The sequence below is a fragment of the Crocuta crocuta genome, unplaced genomic scaffold (genome assembly GCF_008692635.1).
Source record: "Crocuta crocuta isolate KB4526 unplaced genomic scaffold, BGI_CrCroc_1.0 scaffold26, whole genome shotgun sequence".
NCBI classification, from domain to species: Eukaryota; Metazoa; Chordata; class Mammalia; order Carnivora; family Hyaenidae; genus Crocuta; species Crocuta crocuta.
Genome location: NW_027532249.1, coordinates 4,687,083 through 4,705,253, shown reverse-complemented (window position 1 = coordinate 4,705,253; position 18,171 = coordinate 4,687,083). Strand labels below are relative to the sequence as shown.

The window sequence follows — 18,171 nt, the reverse complement described above, 5'->3', positions numbered from 1 at the left end:
AGGCCATACCCAGAGCAATCAAATCAGAATCCCTGAGGATGGGCCCCAGACATCCGTGTTTTTTCAGACTCCTAGATTTTTTTTTAATTTTTTTTAACATTTATTCATTTTTGAGAGAGTCTGAGTGGGGGAGGGGCAGAGAGCAAGGGAAACACAGAATCTGAAGCAGGCTCCAGGCTCGGAGCTGTCAGCACAGAGCCCGATGGGGGACTCGAACCCACAACGGCTGAGATCATGACCTGAGCCGAAGTCGGACACTTAGCCGACTGAGCCGCCCAAGCGCCCCCAGACTCCTAGATTATTTCAGTATGCAGTCACGGTTGAGAGCCACTGAATAGAGACTGCCTTGCTTTTAAGAGCACTCTCACCTGCGTTTTCTCATTGGTGATGATATGTAGCTAATCAGCCAGCTGGGATTGGCTTAATGGAGCAGGCAATTAGAAAGTCATGGCAGTTAGGGAAGGTATTTAGAGAATTTGTGGAAACTTAAAGTATAAGCTTATGTCTCTTTTCAGGGTAGTATCATTACACGCACACAGTGAGATCTCTCCCAAACTGAAGGGGAAATAGTTTAACTCTGGGAAGACCAAACCTAGTTAAAACGACAAGCCTGCATAAGAACCGGGTTACTCTCCCCTCGATGCCTCTAGCTCATACCATGCCACACCCCCAAGGGCCCAGGAGGGTCCATAACGCTCCAGAACTCTGCCCTGCCTCCCAGAAGTCAAAAGGTGGCAGAATTTCATCTTCCAGAAAGAGTTTCAGCCTCCAGACATCCCCTTGGGAAGAGTCTTATGAACCTACTCACACTTACCCCCCACCAGAGCCTCCAGTCCTTTGTCCCGCCTGCCCGCTTACTACTTCTCCCTTCCTTCTCACGGACCCAGCTCATTAAAAACATCTATACCAAGAAAATGCCAAGGAGGGTTGATTCACAGCTCACACCCCCGTGTTTATTTCTATCAAGTGCCGATAGAACTTCTGATCAGAGTCTGATCAGAGGGTCACCAGTGTGAGTTGATATAGTCCCAGCAAGGAAAATTGACATTTTAGCTAGGATTTGCTATTATATCCATCAGGTTTCTTGGAAAAAACTCAAAACAGTCTGCAGATACCCATTTCTGTGTCTGGACTCGGCCAGTATCTAGAACTAGGAGTGTAATGCATACGTAGCACCTGCTTTGATTAGTAGCTTTCTACCAAGGGCCAGTGCTCTAACCCAAAGGACTAAGTCACACCGGAGGAGGTTGAGGCACCGGGACAGGCCTGAGGGGAAGATACAAAGACCCCTTAGATCACTGCGCCTCCTAGACAACCACCCATTATACTGTCCCAAGACCCAGCTGAGACCCCAAAACTGAGCAGTGGCGTTGCCGTTCCGCATGATGTCCGCAGCGGCTGTCCTTCCTCGCGCACGGTGGCAGGGCCCCTTGTTTCTGCCCTCTCGCCAGCCCAGCGCCCTGCCCCTATTCTGGCCAGAGAACCTTGATCTTCCCTTGGGAAACATTCTCCCCAATCTTGAAGTCCCTTTGGTGCCCATGGGGCTGCCTCTGGCTCTCTTGGCTGAATCAGGGTGGGCATGAGACCCATGCCTAGAATGAATATTTATTGTTTAGATTTATAAATCTAAGTGAAGGGGTTTTTCTAGTTGCAAGAAACAAAGCTAGGTTGAATTCTTATCTTCCAACATAGTCCAGGGAAGAATGCTTGAACCACAAAAGCTCTCTGCTGCTCATTCCCGAGGTAAGAGCATCGTATTCAGCATAGCGTAGTGCCACCTAATGGTTGTGGGCAGAGCAATCCCGCCCGAAAAAGACCTCCAGGTGCCATGAATGGAATGGTTCCTTGAACCACACATATACTCATGGTGAGCAAATAGGGTTTTTTTTTTCTTTGTATGTCTTCCAGCTCATAAAACTAGAAGAAATGGATAGAAGATATCAGCATTTTGTAACCCTTGATGAAAATAATGGACGTAGATAGTGATCACCAACAGCTATTGAAAGCATCAGGGGGAAAGCTGGTGGGAGGGGGCAGGAAAGCAGTATGGTAACAGAGCAAAGACAGAAAGTAGGCTAATGGAATAGAAGAGAAAATCCAGGAATGGAGCCATGCCTCAGGATCACCTGATTTACAACTAAGATCCCATAGTACTACGGTGGTGGAGTAAGGGGTGCGTAAAACAGCCTGCATACCTCGTCTCCCTCCTCATGCTGCATACAGAAATCATTTCCAGATGGATCATGGACCAAATTGTGAGAAGGAAAACAATGAAGCTTCCAGGAGAAAATCTTCATGACCATGAGGTAACCAAAGATGATGATACCCAAGACACAGAGCAACTAGCCCCAAAAGGAAATAGTGAACAATTGGAGTTCATTAAAGTTAAGCACTTCTGTTCATCAGAAGACACCAAGGAGAGGGAAAAAGCAAGACAGAGTGTGGGCACAGAGTTTTGTGATCCATGCATCTGACAAAGGACTCAGAGCCAGAATGCCTAAGAACTACTGCAGGCTGCTGAGCAAAGGTAGACCCAATGATTTGAGCAAATGATTTGACAAGAACTTTATTTTTCTAAACAAAGATATGTACATAGCCAATAAACATAGAAGAGGTACTCAGCCTCATTCATTTTCAGGATAATACACATTAATAACCAGATCAGGTGCCACCTGCACACTCAGCACACTGGCTAAAATTTAAAAGACAAACAAATGAATGATAATACCAAGTGTTGGTAAAGATGCAGAGCAACTGGAATTCCCATTCACTGCTGGCCTGAAGGACAGATGGCACAGCCATTTGGGATCTGTTGGACAGCAATGCCAAATGCTAAATATAAATATATTTTTTGAGCTCTTCCCCTCCCAGGTACACGGCTATAGAGATGAGTCGTATATGCACCATGAGACATTTCTAGAGCAGAATTAGTCATCATATTGAAAACTAGAAACAGCCCAAATATTCCTCAGCTGTTAGATGATTAAAATTGCCAATAGTGTGTCCATTCAGTGAAATGATTCTCAGCAGTATAAAAGAAGAAACCACTGATGCAACATGATTGATTCTAACAGAGATAATATTAAGTGAAATAAGCCAGACTCAAAAGAGTATATACCGTATATTCCATTTATACAAAATTTGAAAACAGACAAAGAAATTTACGATGCCAGAAGTGAGAACAGAGCTCTTTTGGGTATTGATGATATTGATGAGGAAGGAATCTGAAGAAGGTCTGGGGGGTTGGGGGGCAGGGCGCTGATCATGGTCTGTGTCCTGATCTGAATGGTGGTTACATGGAACATTCATTTAGAAATTAACTGAGAAATATACTTAACATTTATGGACTTAATTGTAGGTCTGTTATACTTTTATTTTTAAAAAACTGATTTGGAACTTAATGTACCAATCAAGCTGACATTCTAACACAATGATCAGTCTTAAAATCACAAAACATGGAACACCTTGATATCTTGTGCCTGCTTCCTAAAAAAATGTATGTTTATAAGGTATCCTTGCCTTTAAAAAAAGTTAATTCTTATGAAGTTGTGGAGCTAACTCCCAATTTAAAGGCTATAAGGATTAGAAGGAACATGTTAAATGATTCCCAAAGATGCAGGGAATGAGAACAGCTAGGAATGTGGGGCTCCTATAGGAAAGATGACCCCATTTCCTAAACAAATCAATTGCCAGGAAAAAAAAGAGAGAGCAAAGAGGAACCTATAGATTAAAATTAACTTGCAAGATGTATCAACCAATTACTTTGCTTGATGCGGATTTGAAGAAGTCCACTGTAAGAAAATTCCTGAAACAATCTGGGAAATTGGAATAATAACTACAAATTCAATTATATATTAACACGGTAATATTTATTTTAGGTGTAATAGTGATATTGTGTTTATTTTTTTTAATCCATTACCTCCTGGGAGAACTGGTTGATTTCAGAGCCTGTGCAGGAAAGATACAAGATGAGTTTGGAACACCTTGTGGTTCCGGAAAGTAAGAAAGGACTCAAAAAATAATGGAGGCCTGATCGAGCTCCTAATGGCCGAATCCAGAACAATTTCAGCAACAAAAATAAATATTGATACTACTGGATTTTAGCTCATTGAACAAAATTAATATGTGTAAGTCTAAAGTGACATAAATAAAGAGATAAAAGAGATAAGCAAATAAATTAGTCAAATGGTGAAGAGACAGCTCTCTCTTACAGTAGAATGTTAAAGGGAGAGAGGGAAGTAGAAAATCAATTAGGCGAACCCCACAATGACTATTATAGACAGGATCCACCAATGGATCCTAAACCAGTGGGTGAAACTTTGAGGAGAAACGAGATATTTGCAGAATCCCAAAGTATCTCCAAAGGTATTACCTACAAAGAGGAAGATGATAACTACATAGGAAAATATTCGTCAGGCACCCGTCTTAAAAAGTGATGAAGGTCAACATCGCCAGCAATTAAGACAGTTGAACATCGTGAATCCCTGGAAGGATGAACAGCCCTTCTGTGGTTCTTTGGCCAAAATGCATAAACTCACTCCCAGTCGTGAGAAAGCATCAGACAAACCCAAATAAAGGGACATTATACAATTCGTGTTTCATAATGACTTCTCAGATGGTAGATGGGGACCATGGCTACTCTCTACATCTACATTCTATTTTTTTATTCTACAAAAAACTGACCAGCACTCTTCAAAAGTGTCAAGGTCAAGAAAAACAAGGAATGATGGACGGGTGGCGAAGACCAAGACCCAGGACAAGTCAATTCAAGGTGGAGTCTGGGATTGGATCCTGGACCAGAAAAAGGACATTGGTGACATTCGACTGGTGACATTTGACCAAGGCCTATCACTGAGGCCAGGAGTATTGCACCAGTAGTAATTTCCTGGGTCTGATCACATACTGTGATTATGTAAGATGTTTGCATCAGGGGAAGGTGGATATGCCAGGGAACTCTCCTGCTGTTTTTGCGATGATTCTGCACATCTAAAGTCAGTTCAAAATGAAAAGTTTTATTCAGAAAGAGCTCCTGTGTTTTAGAGGTAAATAATGAAATACTAGTGGGGTTTTTTTTTTAAGGCCAAGTCCATCTTTGAACGCTCATCACCAGCTTTCCTGGCAGATAGCAGATGAGGTGTTTGTTCACTGGAAATCTCCTGCAGTGGGCCCTTTCAATAAAAACTGATAAGGTGCTGTATCAGATTCTCTAATTGAGGACTGGGGTGAAGCTAGGAGAGCAGAATGGGCCCGTTTCTCATCACCTCCCGTCAGGTGACCCATGGGCCCAATACTAAGGCTCATCAACTCCATTTGCTTTAATTAAAATAATTGGCCCCCGGTGGAGCAATCCCCGGCCTCTGAGGCTTTTAGCATCACCTGTTCTCCGGGGCTCGGGAGCCACGTGAGGATGTAGCATAAGAGCAAATGCGACCATCTGATTTCTCTTCTGACAGGAACGGGGGAGGCCGCAGCGGGACGTTCTGCGCCATCAGCATCGTCTGTGAGATGCTCCGGCACCAGAGGACAGTCGACGTCTTCCATGCAGTGAAGACGCTGAGGAATAACAAGCCCAACATGGTGGACCTCCTGGTAGGACCCTTCCTCTATCCGGCCAAATGGGGCATTTTCCTGGTTAGCTAGCGTAAGACCCGTCACCCCCTCAGAGCTGGCCCTGAAACCGCGTCACAGGGGAAGATACTCATGTTCGGAAGCATAATGTGATCTCTGGGCTGGCAAGGGCTTCTCCCTCTTCCTCTCTCCGGGCTTTTCACAGGGAGGCTTTGTCTCCACGCATTCGAAAGTGGAGACAGGTGAAACTCACAAGCGAGCTTCACTTATTAATTTCCATTCCTGGCCAGTGCCTTCCCCATGCCTAAGCGCTTTGTCTTCACGGAGAGAGAATAATCCTACCTAGCACACGAAATGCCAGATTTTCAAATTATGTATTTTATAAATAGCTTAATCACCTCATATTTGTCAAAGCTGTGAATTTCAGTGTGACACCCCGAATATTGCAGTTAATTTGGGGGGCCGTATCTAGGAAGAGGATTAAGGAGCCGAGAAACAAAGGAGTATGTGCAGCTATTTTCTTAGAGTATTTCAGGCAATCTCTTTCTTGTTGCAGCTGTTGAAATGCCAACCACCGAGACTAGGGAATAGTGGAATAGCTTAAAGGAGGAGGCTTTTAGATTAGGCATTTGTGCCTCTCTGTTAGTGGAAGGAGGAACTGAACGAAACAGTAGGCTGATCCCAAGGTTGGGAGAATGGCCTGGGGTGCAGAGAGGGAGGAAGAGATGGCTGGTGCCACCATGCCTTTAAGGCCTGCCTTTCCCGGCCCACAGTACTGCAGCAGTGAGCTTCACATTTAAAATCTAATAAAGGGACTAAAGAGTAGAGTCAAGATTCAAGGTCAAGTTGAAGAAGTAGGGGCACCTGGGTGGCTCAGTCAGTTAAGTGTCGTACTTCAGCTCAGGTCATGATCCCGCAGTTTCTGGGTTCGAGCCCCTCATCCGGCTCTGTGGTGACAGCTCAGAGTCTGGTGGCTGCTTCAGATTGTGTGTCTCCCTCGCTTATACGGAGGCATAGGTTTCATGCGGATGGGCTGACGGACTGGCTGGCATGCCCCCTGTGCAGGCTTCACTGGAGCCGGCCCCTCCCGGAGGCAGAGAACTCCCATTCCCTGAGACCACCATGAATTTTAAAGAGTCGTACCACTGGAATTCTCAGTCTGCTAGGCTGGGGGGCCATTGAGATAGGGCAGTTGGGCAGTCAGAGGAGGCCTGAGTTTGGGACGGATAAGAAGGCTGACAGAAGATGGAAGCCAACACCTAAATTCAAATATTCTGACTTCATTGGCACTTAACCTCCTGACTCAGGGACGGACATGTAGGTTCCAGACTTTGGTTGGAACTTGGGTAAAACTGACCTTGATGAAAAAAATATATATCATTTCCCTCTCACTGCAGCCTGAATTAAGCAGGTCATTAGTAATAGACCCTTCCAGGCCTTTCCACTAATGGCCCCGGCTACAGCTTTCATCACTCACGAATTTTTTTGTGCAGAAACAATGTGGCTTTTTCCAAATCAGTGGTGCAGACGAAAGGATGGAGGTGATTCTCTGTGAATTGAATGGACATTTAGGTGGTTGGACCAGCAGGAAGCCCAGTCTTCTATAATAATTTAGGCGCCTCTGTGATGATGTGTTACTCTAATAGAGAAAATAGGGTCTTCGGATGCCCGAACGTCTGAGGGTCAGTCACAGTTTGAGGATAAGGTCAGTGGCTGAGAAATATAAGGAGAGTTTTCAATTTCCTGGAAGAATGTCTGATAAATTTGTCGCAGTGACTGTTAGCAAAATAGTAGATACTATCTGGTGACCGGAGAAAAAAATGTCACAGTGCTTTTTGGTGGGACTGAAGTTTCCAGAATTAAAGGACTCATGTCCCTTACTTGTTTTTGCTTATAAGTACAATTTCTATTAGTTCTGTACTCATATGTGTATGTCAGCTGAGGGAATTAATTGATTCAGGTCAGAGTGATAAAACCCAATATACGATTTCATTGGGTATAAAAGAGACCTGAGTTTCTCCTAAGCACAAAATGTGCCAGCAGCTGAAAACCACGGAGTACTGAGTTCTCCTGGCTGCCTTTTCTTAGAGTGGTGAAATGTGTTTCAAAACTCCTGGGGTATACTTCTGTGCTGTTTGGGGCGGTAGAGGGGATGGGGTATGGAGGGCCCTGGCCTGGGCCCCACTGANGTGGGGGGGGGCAGAGGGGGGCTCCCTCCTACCTCCTACTTGCCTGGTTAGATTCAGATAAAGGCCCTAGCCTCTGAGTTTCTTTGAAGTTTCAGGAAAATGGGCTGCTTCAACAAACATCTCCCCTCTCACCTTTGTCCTCCTCACTCAGCTTTGGAAGTTTCCAGGGCTCTGTTTTAACAGAGAAACAGCCTTTAGGGAACAGATGTTTCCTAAAGAAACGCATTCTCCCCGGGAGGTGATGGGAACTTTGGCCAATGTGATGAGATTTGATATACATATGCATTGTAGAATGGTCAAGGTAATTAATATATCCATCACTTCACTTAGGTAACATACTTGACTTGTGTGTGTCATTAGTGAAAATGCTTAACATCTGTTCTCAGCAACTTTCACATACACAATACTGTATCATTAAGTATAGTCATGGTGCTGTACGCTAGATCCTCAGGCCGCTAGATCTCAGACCGTATAACGAAAAATTTGTACCCCCGGCCCACATCACCTCATTCCCCCACCCCCAGCTCCTGGCAATCACTGTTGTATTCTGTTTCTATAAATTGACCTTTTTCTTCAAAGAGCGTTTTAAAGAATTCTGAGCCCTGGGCCCACCCCGGACACCGTGATTCAGTTGATCTGGGGGCCTGGCTGTGGCAGCAGGATGTTAAAAGCCCCGCAGGTAATTCTAATGTGTTGTAAAGTTAAGAAACTTAGCGCCCAGTCTGTGATGGCTCTCAGCCAGGACTGTGCTTTGGAATTGCCCGAGGCTCTGTCACAAATGCCAAGGCTCAGGCCATGCCCCAGACCAATTATGGCAGATGGAGCCCAAGGCCAGTGAGCTCAATGGGCTGCAGGTGAGAGCAGGGCTCAGCAGGGAAACAAGCTATCCCTTCCCACATGCCGGCCGCAGGGCATGTCCAAACCCCCCTCCGTCCCTCCGTCCCTCCATCCCTCCGTCCCTCCTGCTGAGGCCCAGCCCTCTGCCAGTATCTCCCAACATCTGCAGTTTAGAGCTAGCTGGCTTCCCAGGCTCAGCCCCACTTGCCCCTTCCATATACTAAAATCATCTTCGGTGCTAGGTACTCCCTACAGGATGGCACTGTTTGGGGCCTGCAGGTCTCTCTCATGCAGACAACACAATGTATCTAGCAACTTCCGTGTATAAACTCCCCTCCAGAGGTCTACCTGTGAACTGTGAAACACACAGGCTATTTGAAGGCGGGGAGGAGGTGTGGGGATGGGGAGAAGGGAGACGTGTGTGTAGGTGTATGTATGTGTGTGAGTGTGGGGGGTGTGTTGCAGGTACAGGTATCTGGGTGGGTGTGTATATGTGGGTGTATGTATATGTGAGTGTGTGTGCATGTATAGAGGTGTGTGTGCATGTGAGAGGTATAGGTGTGGGTGTATGTACATGTGTAGGTGTGGGTGTATGTACATGTGTAGGTGTGGGTGTATGTACATGTATAGGGGTGTGTGAGGTGTGTGCATGTGCATATGATATGTAGGGATGGGTGTGTGTATGGGTGGGTAGACATATTTATGTATATGTGGGTGTGTGTGGAGGTGGAGGTGTGCATGTGTAGGGGTGATGTGGGGGAGTGTGGAGGTGTAGATCTATGTAAGCGGATGATGGTATATACATGAGGGTATATGTGTATGTGGGTGTGTGTGCATGTGCATATGTAGGGGGGAACATGGGTGTGTGTGGAGACGTAGGTATGAGTGTGTATGCGTGTATAGGGGTGTGGGGGTGAGTATGCATATGTCAGTGTATGTGCACGTGTGCACGTGTAGGGGTGGATGGGGAGTAGGTGTAGGTGTGCGTGGGGGTGAGTGTCAGAGTGGAGGATGTGGGCCCCAGATGGGGAGTCAGAGAGGCACAGAGCCCATCTCTGGAGACACTTGGGGGCATTCCACTTTCCCCAGGCCTGGCCCTGCCACGCAGCCACTCTCCTGGAGTCCCCCCGTGGTGAGTCTTCCTGCAGCTTAATGAAGTGATCTCCCTTAGAGCCCTGTGCCGGACTCTGAGCTCTCTGAGTCAGGGGCTGGCTGCCCCCTCGGCACCAGCAGAGCTCCTGGAAGGGCCCAGTACATATCTGCTGAGTGACAGCATGTTCTTTCCCTGCACCCGGACCCTCTCCCGTCCTGAGCTTCCCCTCGCGGCTCTTAGAACCTGGGCTAACACACTGAGGAGTCTCCACAGAGAACCAGGCACAAACCACCGTGCGTGGGCCTTTGACGGAAGAACGTTCTCCCCACATTTGTAAAGGCACTGATGAAAAGAATGACCCATTCTCTCTGTTGTCAGCGACACACCGCTGCCTCCTCAAGGGGTCTCCTTGGCTGGGAACCTCCCGGAAACACTGAAGCACACGGCCCCGCCCATGATTATTGGCACCCTGGGGACCTGGTGACACTCCAAGCGGGGACATTGGTCAAAAAGGTTTTTCCAGACTGTAGGACCTGTCAGCACAGGACCCGGATGAAATGGTGAAATTTGTTTTAGGTTCTAAAAGCAAGTGCATCAGGGAGGGAAGTGCTACCCCAGGCGAACTGTGCAGACAGCTCTCTGAATCTTCCCAGAAGGGCAGCGTAGGGTGTTGGAGGTGCCCAGAGGGACCGCAGGGCCCCTAGTTTCTCAGACAAAGACAGCACACGGTGACACGGCACAGCTTGAGCCCTTCAGGGAGCCCCCCAAAGCCACTTGCAGGCCTCATGACGCCCTCAGTGAGTGGGCAGAGTGAGGAGACGGGGCTTTTGAAACGTCACCTCACTCGCAGGNCCCAAAGCCACTTGCAGGCCTCATGACGCCCTCAGTGAGTGGGCAGAGTGAGGAGACAGGGGGCTTTTGAAACGTCACCTCACTCGCAGCTGCCCCTCTAGATTTCACTTTCTCCCTCTTTGTGAGAATAGGAGGTGGGATCAGGGGCTTCGAAGGGAATCGCCGGCTGCCCTGGTGACGGTCCTGCACGAGGATGACCCCCGCTTGTGTCCCTTCCTCATTCCCAAAGCCAGTTCATGTCACCAAATCAGGAGAACTGGGCCCAAGGCAGAAGTGTTCTTCTTTCTCCCTGAAGCAGAGGAATAGCCCATGTGGCTTAATTATACTGTTCAAAAGCAAGTGAGCTGAGTGAGGCAGCGGGAGAAGACAGGCCTGTACCTGGCGATCAAGGGTAATCAGTTTCCAGCACAGGACGATTTCAGGCAATTCCTGAGGTGCTTGGAGGAGGGCACGCAACAGTTCGTGGTCTCCCTTCTTGGCCCCCTTTTTTTTCCTGATTTGGAAACCGGTCATCACAGAATCTCTTGGGCTTGACGGTTTGCTTAGGAGGGAGAAGATGATAGCAGATTCATTCTGGAAATTATAGTCATGCCTAGGACAGGGTTTCCAACACAGCAGCCCCTTGGCGATGAAGCCCAAAAGACGAAAGGGGTTGTGGCCTGGGGCCAGCAGCTGCTGCGTTACCTTTTAAAGGCACATTCAAATTGCCCAACTAGGTTTATGCAAAACCATCTTTATGCAATACGTAATTGGATCTCTCAGATTTCCATGAAAAACCCTGTCCCTGTGAAGGAGACGGGAGCACAGGACTGAGCACGTCATAGCCAACACGTCAGCTCAGTGATCTGACCACACGGTCTTTGAGAATTTTGAAACGTGATTGATTTCTTTCAACTCTTTTGAAAATCCAAGTGTCAAATCCTGGAATAGGAATCAGCTTTGGTGTAGACGTGTTTTCAGTTCTCTTGGGCGTGTATGTATCTAGGAGTGGAACTGCCCGGCCATAGGGGATCTCTTCCGTTTAACCTTTTGAAGACCGGCCGGACCACTTTCCAAAGGAGCCGCACCATCTCCCGTTCCCACCAGCAGTGCCAGGGTCTCCTCGTCCTCACCAACGCTTGTTATTGTCTGGGTTTTTGTTTTTGTTTTTAATCTTAGCCATCTGGGTGGGTGTTACTGCTATTGGTGTATTAATTTGGGGGCACCGTCAGTATATTGACACAGTCTGTTTGCTTCCTGTCTTCCCTCCAGACTGTAAACTCCTGAAGGACAAAAGCTGCATCTTAAAATCCCTAGTCTCTGGCCTTCAGTGTGTATTGTGCTGCTAAGCCCATATTTTGTCCTCATTTACATTTACAACCAACATTTGGCGCCTCCAACTGTGGGTCAGGTTCTGTGCTAAGGACTCGAGTATGACACACGAGGGGATAAAGTACGGCTCCGGTCTTCAGATAAGTCAGACGAGTGGGGCATTTAGAGAACAGAATGCAGGTGAAGGCAAAGCTGCAATGACTAATTAATTAGACATCTCCAAAAAATGGAAATTTAGTTTTCATGAATTTGGCAAACCCAATAAAAGATCCATTTCCTGGATTGCGGCCATTGTGTCAGGTAGTGAGACAGTGGTATGCCCTCTTACAACTTGGGAAAGTTAATCTCTTTACTGAGATGGGGAGAGAACCTTCTAGTCGCTGAGCCCCTCATCCCACACACTGCGCTGTTGTCGGGTAGCAGGTGGAAGCAGGCTCTAACCCTGTGTCCCTCTGCTTGGCTCAGAGGCCACACCCAGGCGAGCGTCATCAGCACATCACCCCAACACCAGTGCAGAAGGCCTTCTTCTACCGCCCAGACCCTCGCTGGTGCACGATCTGAGAAAGCTGTGCTCCAGGAAAAGGATTTCACTGCCTGATTAACAACTGCATATGTGGCTCCCAGAGGGCAGCAAACGCTTCCCCTCTGGGTCTTTCCATATCCTGTTCCTCTCCCTGGTATGCCTGTTTTAACCCCCGTTAAGAGATAGCGGTTAGTTACCTGCTACCTGTTGGCAGATCTCTCCTGGAAAGTTCTCCCCCTCCGCCACCGCACCCATGTTGGGGGACCATTCACGGGTCCTGCTCAGCTCCGTGCCATGTGTTGTCCTTGGGTACCGGTCTCAGCCTCCTCATTGGACCATAGACTTCTCAAAGTCAGGGACCAGGTCAAGAGGTGGGACTTAGAGGTGCTTGATAACTTCTCTATGGAAGACATCTTGCTGACTGAAACTTGAAGGTATAGTTGGACCAGGAGTAAAACCACGTCAATTTGTTGAGACCCTACTATGAGCAAATCACAAAGATGTGTCCCCCAGATCTCATTTTTTTTTCCTTCTGCCTCTTGGTTTTCCCATACTTTGTAAACATTTATGTGTAGACAGACCTACATGTGTGTTCCAGCTGCCTAGAACTTTCCAGGAATTCTAGTGAACGTAGATGTCAAAATACCTGGCCTCAGGGCTGGTGGGGAACGTCTCCAGACAATGGTTATGTGTGTGGCTCGCAGCCGTGACTTTCTGATTCATGTCTGATTCAAATCCTTCTCTGTCCGATTTCTTTCCATTAAAACCCTAATCTGGCATAATTGCTTTAACGGACCCAGCGTTTGGGTATCGCGGAGCTGACACCTTCTCACTTCTGCTCTCCAGGATCAGTATAAGTTCTGCTACGAGGTGGCCCTGGAATACTTGAATTCTGGCTGACGGCATCAACAGTTCTGCAAACCAGCCCTTCATCCCACAAAGCCAAGACGTTCCACAGCATTTGTGTAGATGAGATGAAGACTTCTCACGATGCTTATTTTGCTTTGCATAATTGGCTCTTTTTAAGAGCCCAAGAAAGCGTTTATAAAACTGCTTTGCACTGCCCAATTCCCAGCAATGCTGCTGCCTGACGGAAACACACGCACAGCAGAGTCGTCAAATACTGTCCTAGGCATCGGCTTGTTAGAGCAGTGTCAACATCTGGTAAACTGAAGAGCACAATTATATTCTTATGAAGGAAATTTGTACCTTTGGGGTATTATTTTGTGGCCCGTGAACCCTTTGTTATTGTTACAGCCGAGTGTACATTTTTGTTTTGTGGAGAATGCTACCTGGCATTATGATAATATATTATTTTAGTTAATATTTGTATTTTAACATGTTGCATAATATAAGCTTATGTACCTTTCCAAGACTAACAGATAAACGTATAATGAACAAAGATATGTTGTTTGAGTTGTTGTTTCTATCTGATTTGTGTTGTTTCCAAGGGAAAAGCTTCGGAGGATGTCAGTTCGAAAATGCAAAGCTCGCCGATCAGAGTCACAGATCCAAAGCTTTTCCCTTTGTTTATATTGTAAATACTTCTGAGTTCATCAAATTATTTATTCATTAAAAGAAATTTTTGTGAAGCACAGTGAGTGACAATCATTTTTATGAAGCGCAGGAATTGATTGTATGATGTGACCTTGTGTGACTTCTTTCTCAATAAATAAAGACCCGTGACCAGTCTTGCTGTATTCCTGGTGTCCCAGCGCCCCAGCGGTGGGGACAGCTCCGGTCACCCCAGACCTCTGGCAGAGAGATGAGGTCTGTTGGCCTGGAGCGGGTAGGGTTGGGATAGAGTGAAGTTCTGGCAACGAGAAATCTGGCCCACGCTGGGGCCCTCCCTGGGGTGAGCAAACAGAAGCCACAGGGCCGCCCGATCCCTAACCTGCCGGGCATATTGTTGAAGAGCGCGCTGGCCGGATGCTAGGGCTGTGACTCGCTGACCAGGGCGACCTCTCCCTTTTCCTGTTTCCCCTTAGTCAGCGGGGGCAACCCCTGTCTTCTCCAGGCCTCGTTCAAGCCTGAAACTTGCTGAGAGAACACTTTGTGAAGGGTTAAAGGATCAGAGCGCCGCTAAGCACGACACACAGCTGAGCAAGACCGTTGCTGCCAGAGGGAAAGATCGCGCAGGGCAGCCTGCTTCTGGCTCCTCGGAGGCTCGGCCTGACCTCTGAAGAAGGAGGAGGCTATGCCGTGCACTTCCAGTGGGAGTTCAGACTGCGGTGCAGGCTGTGGTTCAATGATTTCCAGCAGATGAGGATGAACTTCTACCCAGCACCCAGTTACAGCCAGAAACTTGCAGGGCGCCTTCCCAAGAGGCAGCAGGAGCCCCCCGTGACAGGAATAGAGCCATCTTACCTCTGGAGAGACTCCGGTCAGAAGAGATTAAATAACTTGTCCACTGTCACTCCAGGAGGCGGGTGACAGGTGCCTCCAGGGCCCGGGGGGGGGGAGGGGGAGGGGAGGCAGAGGGACAGCAGCAGGAGCACAGGCACTGTTGTTACAATGCACAGTGAAGGCAATGCCACTCCTGCTGAGACCAGGACACGGGAGCCATCGCCCGCTCCAGAAAGTGGGGAGACTTGGTGGTAATTCCTGCCCGCTCGGGGGCCCTTGATGACTAAGGACAACAAGAGCAAAGGTTGTCCGCCAAGGGGACTGGGGTTGACAGGTGCACTGCTTTGCTGTGCTGTGAGTACACCATCCATACCGCCCCGACGGGAGGGATTTCCCAGCGCCCCTGAAGGGGGCGGATGCCACACACGCGCAGGGAGAGCAGGTCCGCGCTGAGCTGGGGACCCAGATAAACACCTCACTGCTGGGCTGCTCCCGGACCGTGTCCTATCACCGTCCCCAGGCACTTCTCTTTCATCAGCTCCCAAAATGTTACAAACTGCTCTTTGTGTACCTCTTCAACATGTCTTCTCCAGGACACATGACTAGGGATGAGTACATGTGAAAAGCCGTCCCCGTTGTGTGCCAGCTGGCCTGTGACAGGAGGGGAAGCGTGGCACCCTCAGGTCTCTTCTACAAAGTCATGGCTTGGGTCTTCTTCATCCCCTTAGGCAGGATGAGAAGAGATGCTCCACATGGCGCTGCGCTGGCCTGAGATTTGTGAGTCTCACAATGCAAAACACGTTTCCTAGTCAATCCCTGTGTCATCAAACCCCATCTCCTATTGAAGCCAATACTTTCTTCTAGACTTCTGAATCTCTTGGATTTTATCTTTCACTCGGTTTCACCTCTTAGCCAAAACAGTGATAGAAGAAATGGGACATTTTGTGGCTTTTTCTGATTTCCCATGAGACCTTGCACGGGGCTGAGATTCTCGTTTCTTTCAGTACACAGAGTTAAGTCTCTGCCGCTGGCCTACAAAAGAAGCTAACCCCTCAGCTAAGCGCCCCTTCCCTTTCTTCTCTCAGTAATCTGGGTTCTCCTCCACAGAGTCGTCCTCAACCTCTCCCATCAATGCTTGTGACAGCTGGAACTTCCTGACATGGTCCTGCTCAGGGAGTACATCTTAAACGCATTCCATGTGCATGCTGTGGTGGCTCTGCAATATGTCCACTTGGCTTCAGCATACTGCATTTCCCAGATTGCCATTCTCTATGCACTTCGAATTAGCTGAGCCCTGGGGTCATTTTGTGCAAGATGCAGAAGGCAGAAATGAAGCAGCAGCTGTATGGTTTTGACACTCAGAAGCAGCTGCCACCGCGTGCCAACAAGGTGAACCAGCAGTTAAGGGACAGTGTGGATGAGCTGCCCACCAGCGCTCCCCCCTGCTGTCCTTCCAGCTTCTGCTCATGGTCTGGATCCAAACTCATACCCATATTTTTAGGTTTTATGAAGACATCCCAGCCCCAGGTACCAAAGTCAACATTAGTTATCTGTCCCTGAACCAACAGATTGCTCCAAAATAAAGTGCTAGAAATACCAATAGATACTTACTATCTCATGCAGTTTCTGTGGGGCAGAAGTTCAGGGGTAGCTTAGCCAGATGATTCTGGCTCTAAGGTCATTCATGAAGTGACTGTCCAAATGTTGAGTCTGAGCTGCAATCTTCTGAGATCTGGATGGGGCTGTTGGTGGGAGGTAGGAGACCCACTTCCAAGATGGCTCACTCACGCGCCTGGCAAGTTGGTGCTAGTTGCTGGCAGTTCCTCTCCATTTGGGCCACTTACAGCTTGTCTTAAGTGTCCCTGCAGCATGATAGCCAGCTTCTCTCAGTGATCCTAAGCCAACTGTTCTTTCATGACCTAGCTTTGGAAGTCAGTCTCTGTCATTTCCACAATATCCTGTTAGTTAACAAAAGTCAGCAAGGCAGCCATATTTGGTGCGGAAGGGGATATACAAGGGCATAAATTGCAGGATGTGAGAATCCTTGGAGGCCATCTGAGAGGTTGGCCACCACCTGCCAGCCTGCTTCAGACCTCCCACATCCTCTGGCACCTCTGCTTATGCAGGCTGGTTAGCTAGAACACAGGAAATCTTATCCCTGGGATGCTAGCCTGTCAACCAAGCTCACTGCTCTCCTATGCTGTCCTCTCCATGTGGCTATACATTTTCGTCCCGCCAGCTTCCACTATTGACATTACTTCTCGTCATTTTCACTCTGCTCTAAGGAACCTTTATTCAAGTGTAAATAAATCTCCCCCACAGCCTGGATTAACAGATGGCTCTCCTTCCTCCACTCCCAAGGAAATGGCCCCATCTGAAACTCTCCCAAGAAGAGGTAAATCATTCTTCCACATTTCAAGTACTTGGTCAGTTTCTGCAATTGCCCTTCACACTTGACTCCAGCCAAATGATAATCACATTCTGTGGCTTATCACTTTGAATGACCTCACCTCTGAAATCTTAAATAAACATGCCAAATTCTGACCCCAACGTCTCCAACTGCTAGGTTCTCTTTGCCTTATTCCTACCATCCTTGCTCTTTGAATTTTTGAAACCCTCTAGTCCATTCTCTGCATATGACCTGTCTCCTTCTTACCTTCTTTCCCAGTACAGCCTAAGCCTTATGATGTATCACTTCATCCAGTTTTGCCAACACCCTTGATACTACTGACTCCTTATTGCTCCATCATATCTATCCTACAAAAGTTCAGTCTTAAAGAAACTCATCCAGGATCTTAAATCCCAGACAAGCTAAAGTAACAAAGACTATTGCCCTCCTAAACAACTAATACTGGGGAAAATATTTTTTTTACAAAAAGGTTTTGGGGGCACCTGGGTGGCTCAGTCAATTAAGCATCTGACTTCAGCTCAGGTCATAAGCTCACAGTGCATGGGTTTGAGCCCCGCATCAGGCTCTATGCTGACAGCTTGGAGCGTGGAGTCTGCTTCAGATCTTGTGTCTCCCTCTCTCTCTCTCTGCCCCTCCCCTGCTTGCACTCTGTCTCCCTCTCTCTCAAAAATAAATGAACATTTAAAAAATTAATGTTTCTCAACACACTGGACATCAAGTAGTAAAGGAAAGAGAATACAAATTAAGTGAGCCCTAGAATTGCACCAATTTACAGCCTGAAGAGAATTTCCAGACAATGGGTGCAGGGCAGGGGAATCCAGGTGTAACCCAGTGGTTTCCCTTTGAAACAAGAGTTCTCTTCTTTGGGCTGAGAGTTTGAGAAACTTAAAGGTGGTTAGGGTTTGCAGGGCAGGGCAGCAGGGATGAGAGAGTTGTATAAAGAGTTCTGAATGTCTGCAGATTTCCCTTATCAAGTCTTCTACTAAATACTGTCAGGAGAAGCATGTAAGAAAATTATCTGAGGCCAAAGAGAGAACTACCA

The 18,171-nt window shown here is 47.5% G+C and overlaps 1 protein-coding gene across 4 annotated transcripts in view; it reads left to right on the top strand.

The window, feature by feature from the left end:
• Positions 1-14,059, top strand: part of PTPRM (protein tyrosine phosphatase receptor type M) — a 588,144-nt gene extending 574,085 nt beyond the window's left edge. For all 4 annotated transcript variants that reach the window (XM_077778076.1, XM_077778074.1, XM_077778075.1 and 1 more), the window contains 2 exons: positions 5,454-5,589; positions 13,220-14,059. In XM_077778076.1, the coding sequence (XP_077634202.1) occupies positions 5,454-5,589; positions 13,220-13,273 (190 nt within the window). In that variant the 3' untranslated portion in view covers positions 13,274-14,059. The remainder of the gene's footprint in view (positions 1-5,453; positions 5,590-13,219) is intronic.
• The last annotated feature ends 4,112 nt before the right edge of the window (positions 14,060-18,171 follow it).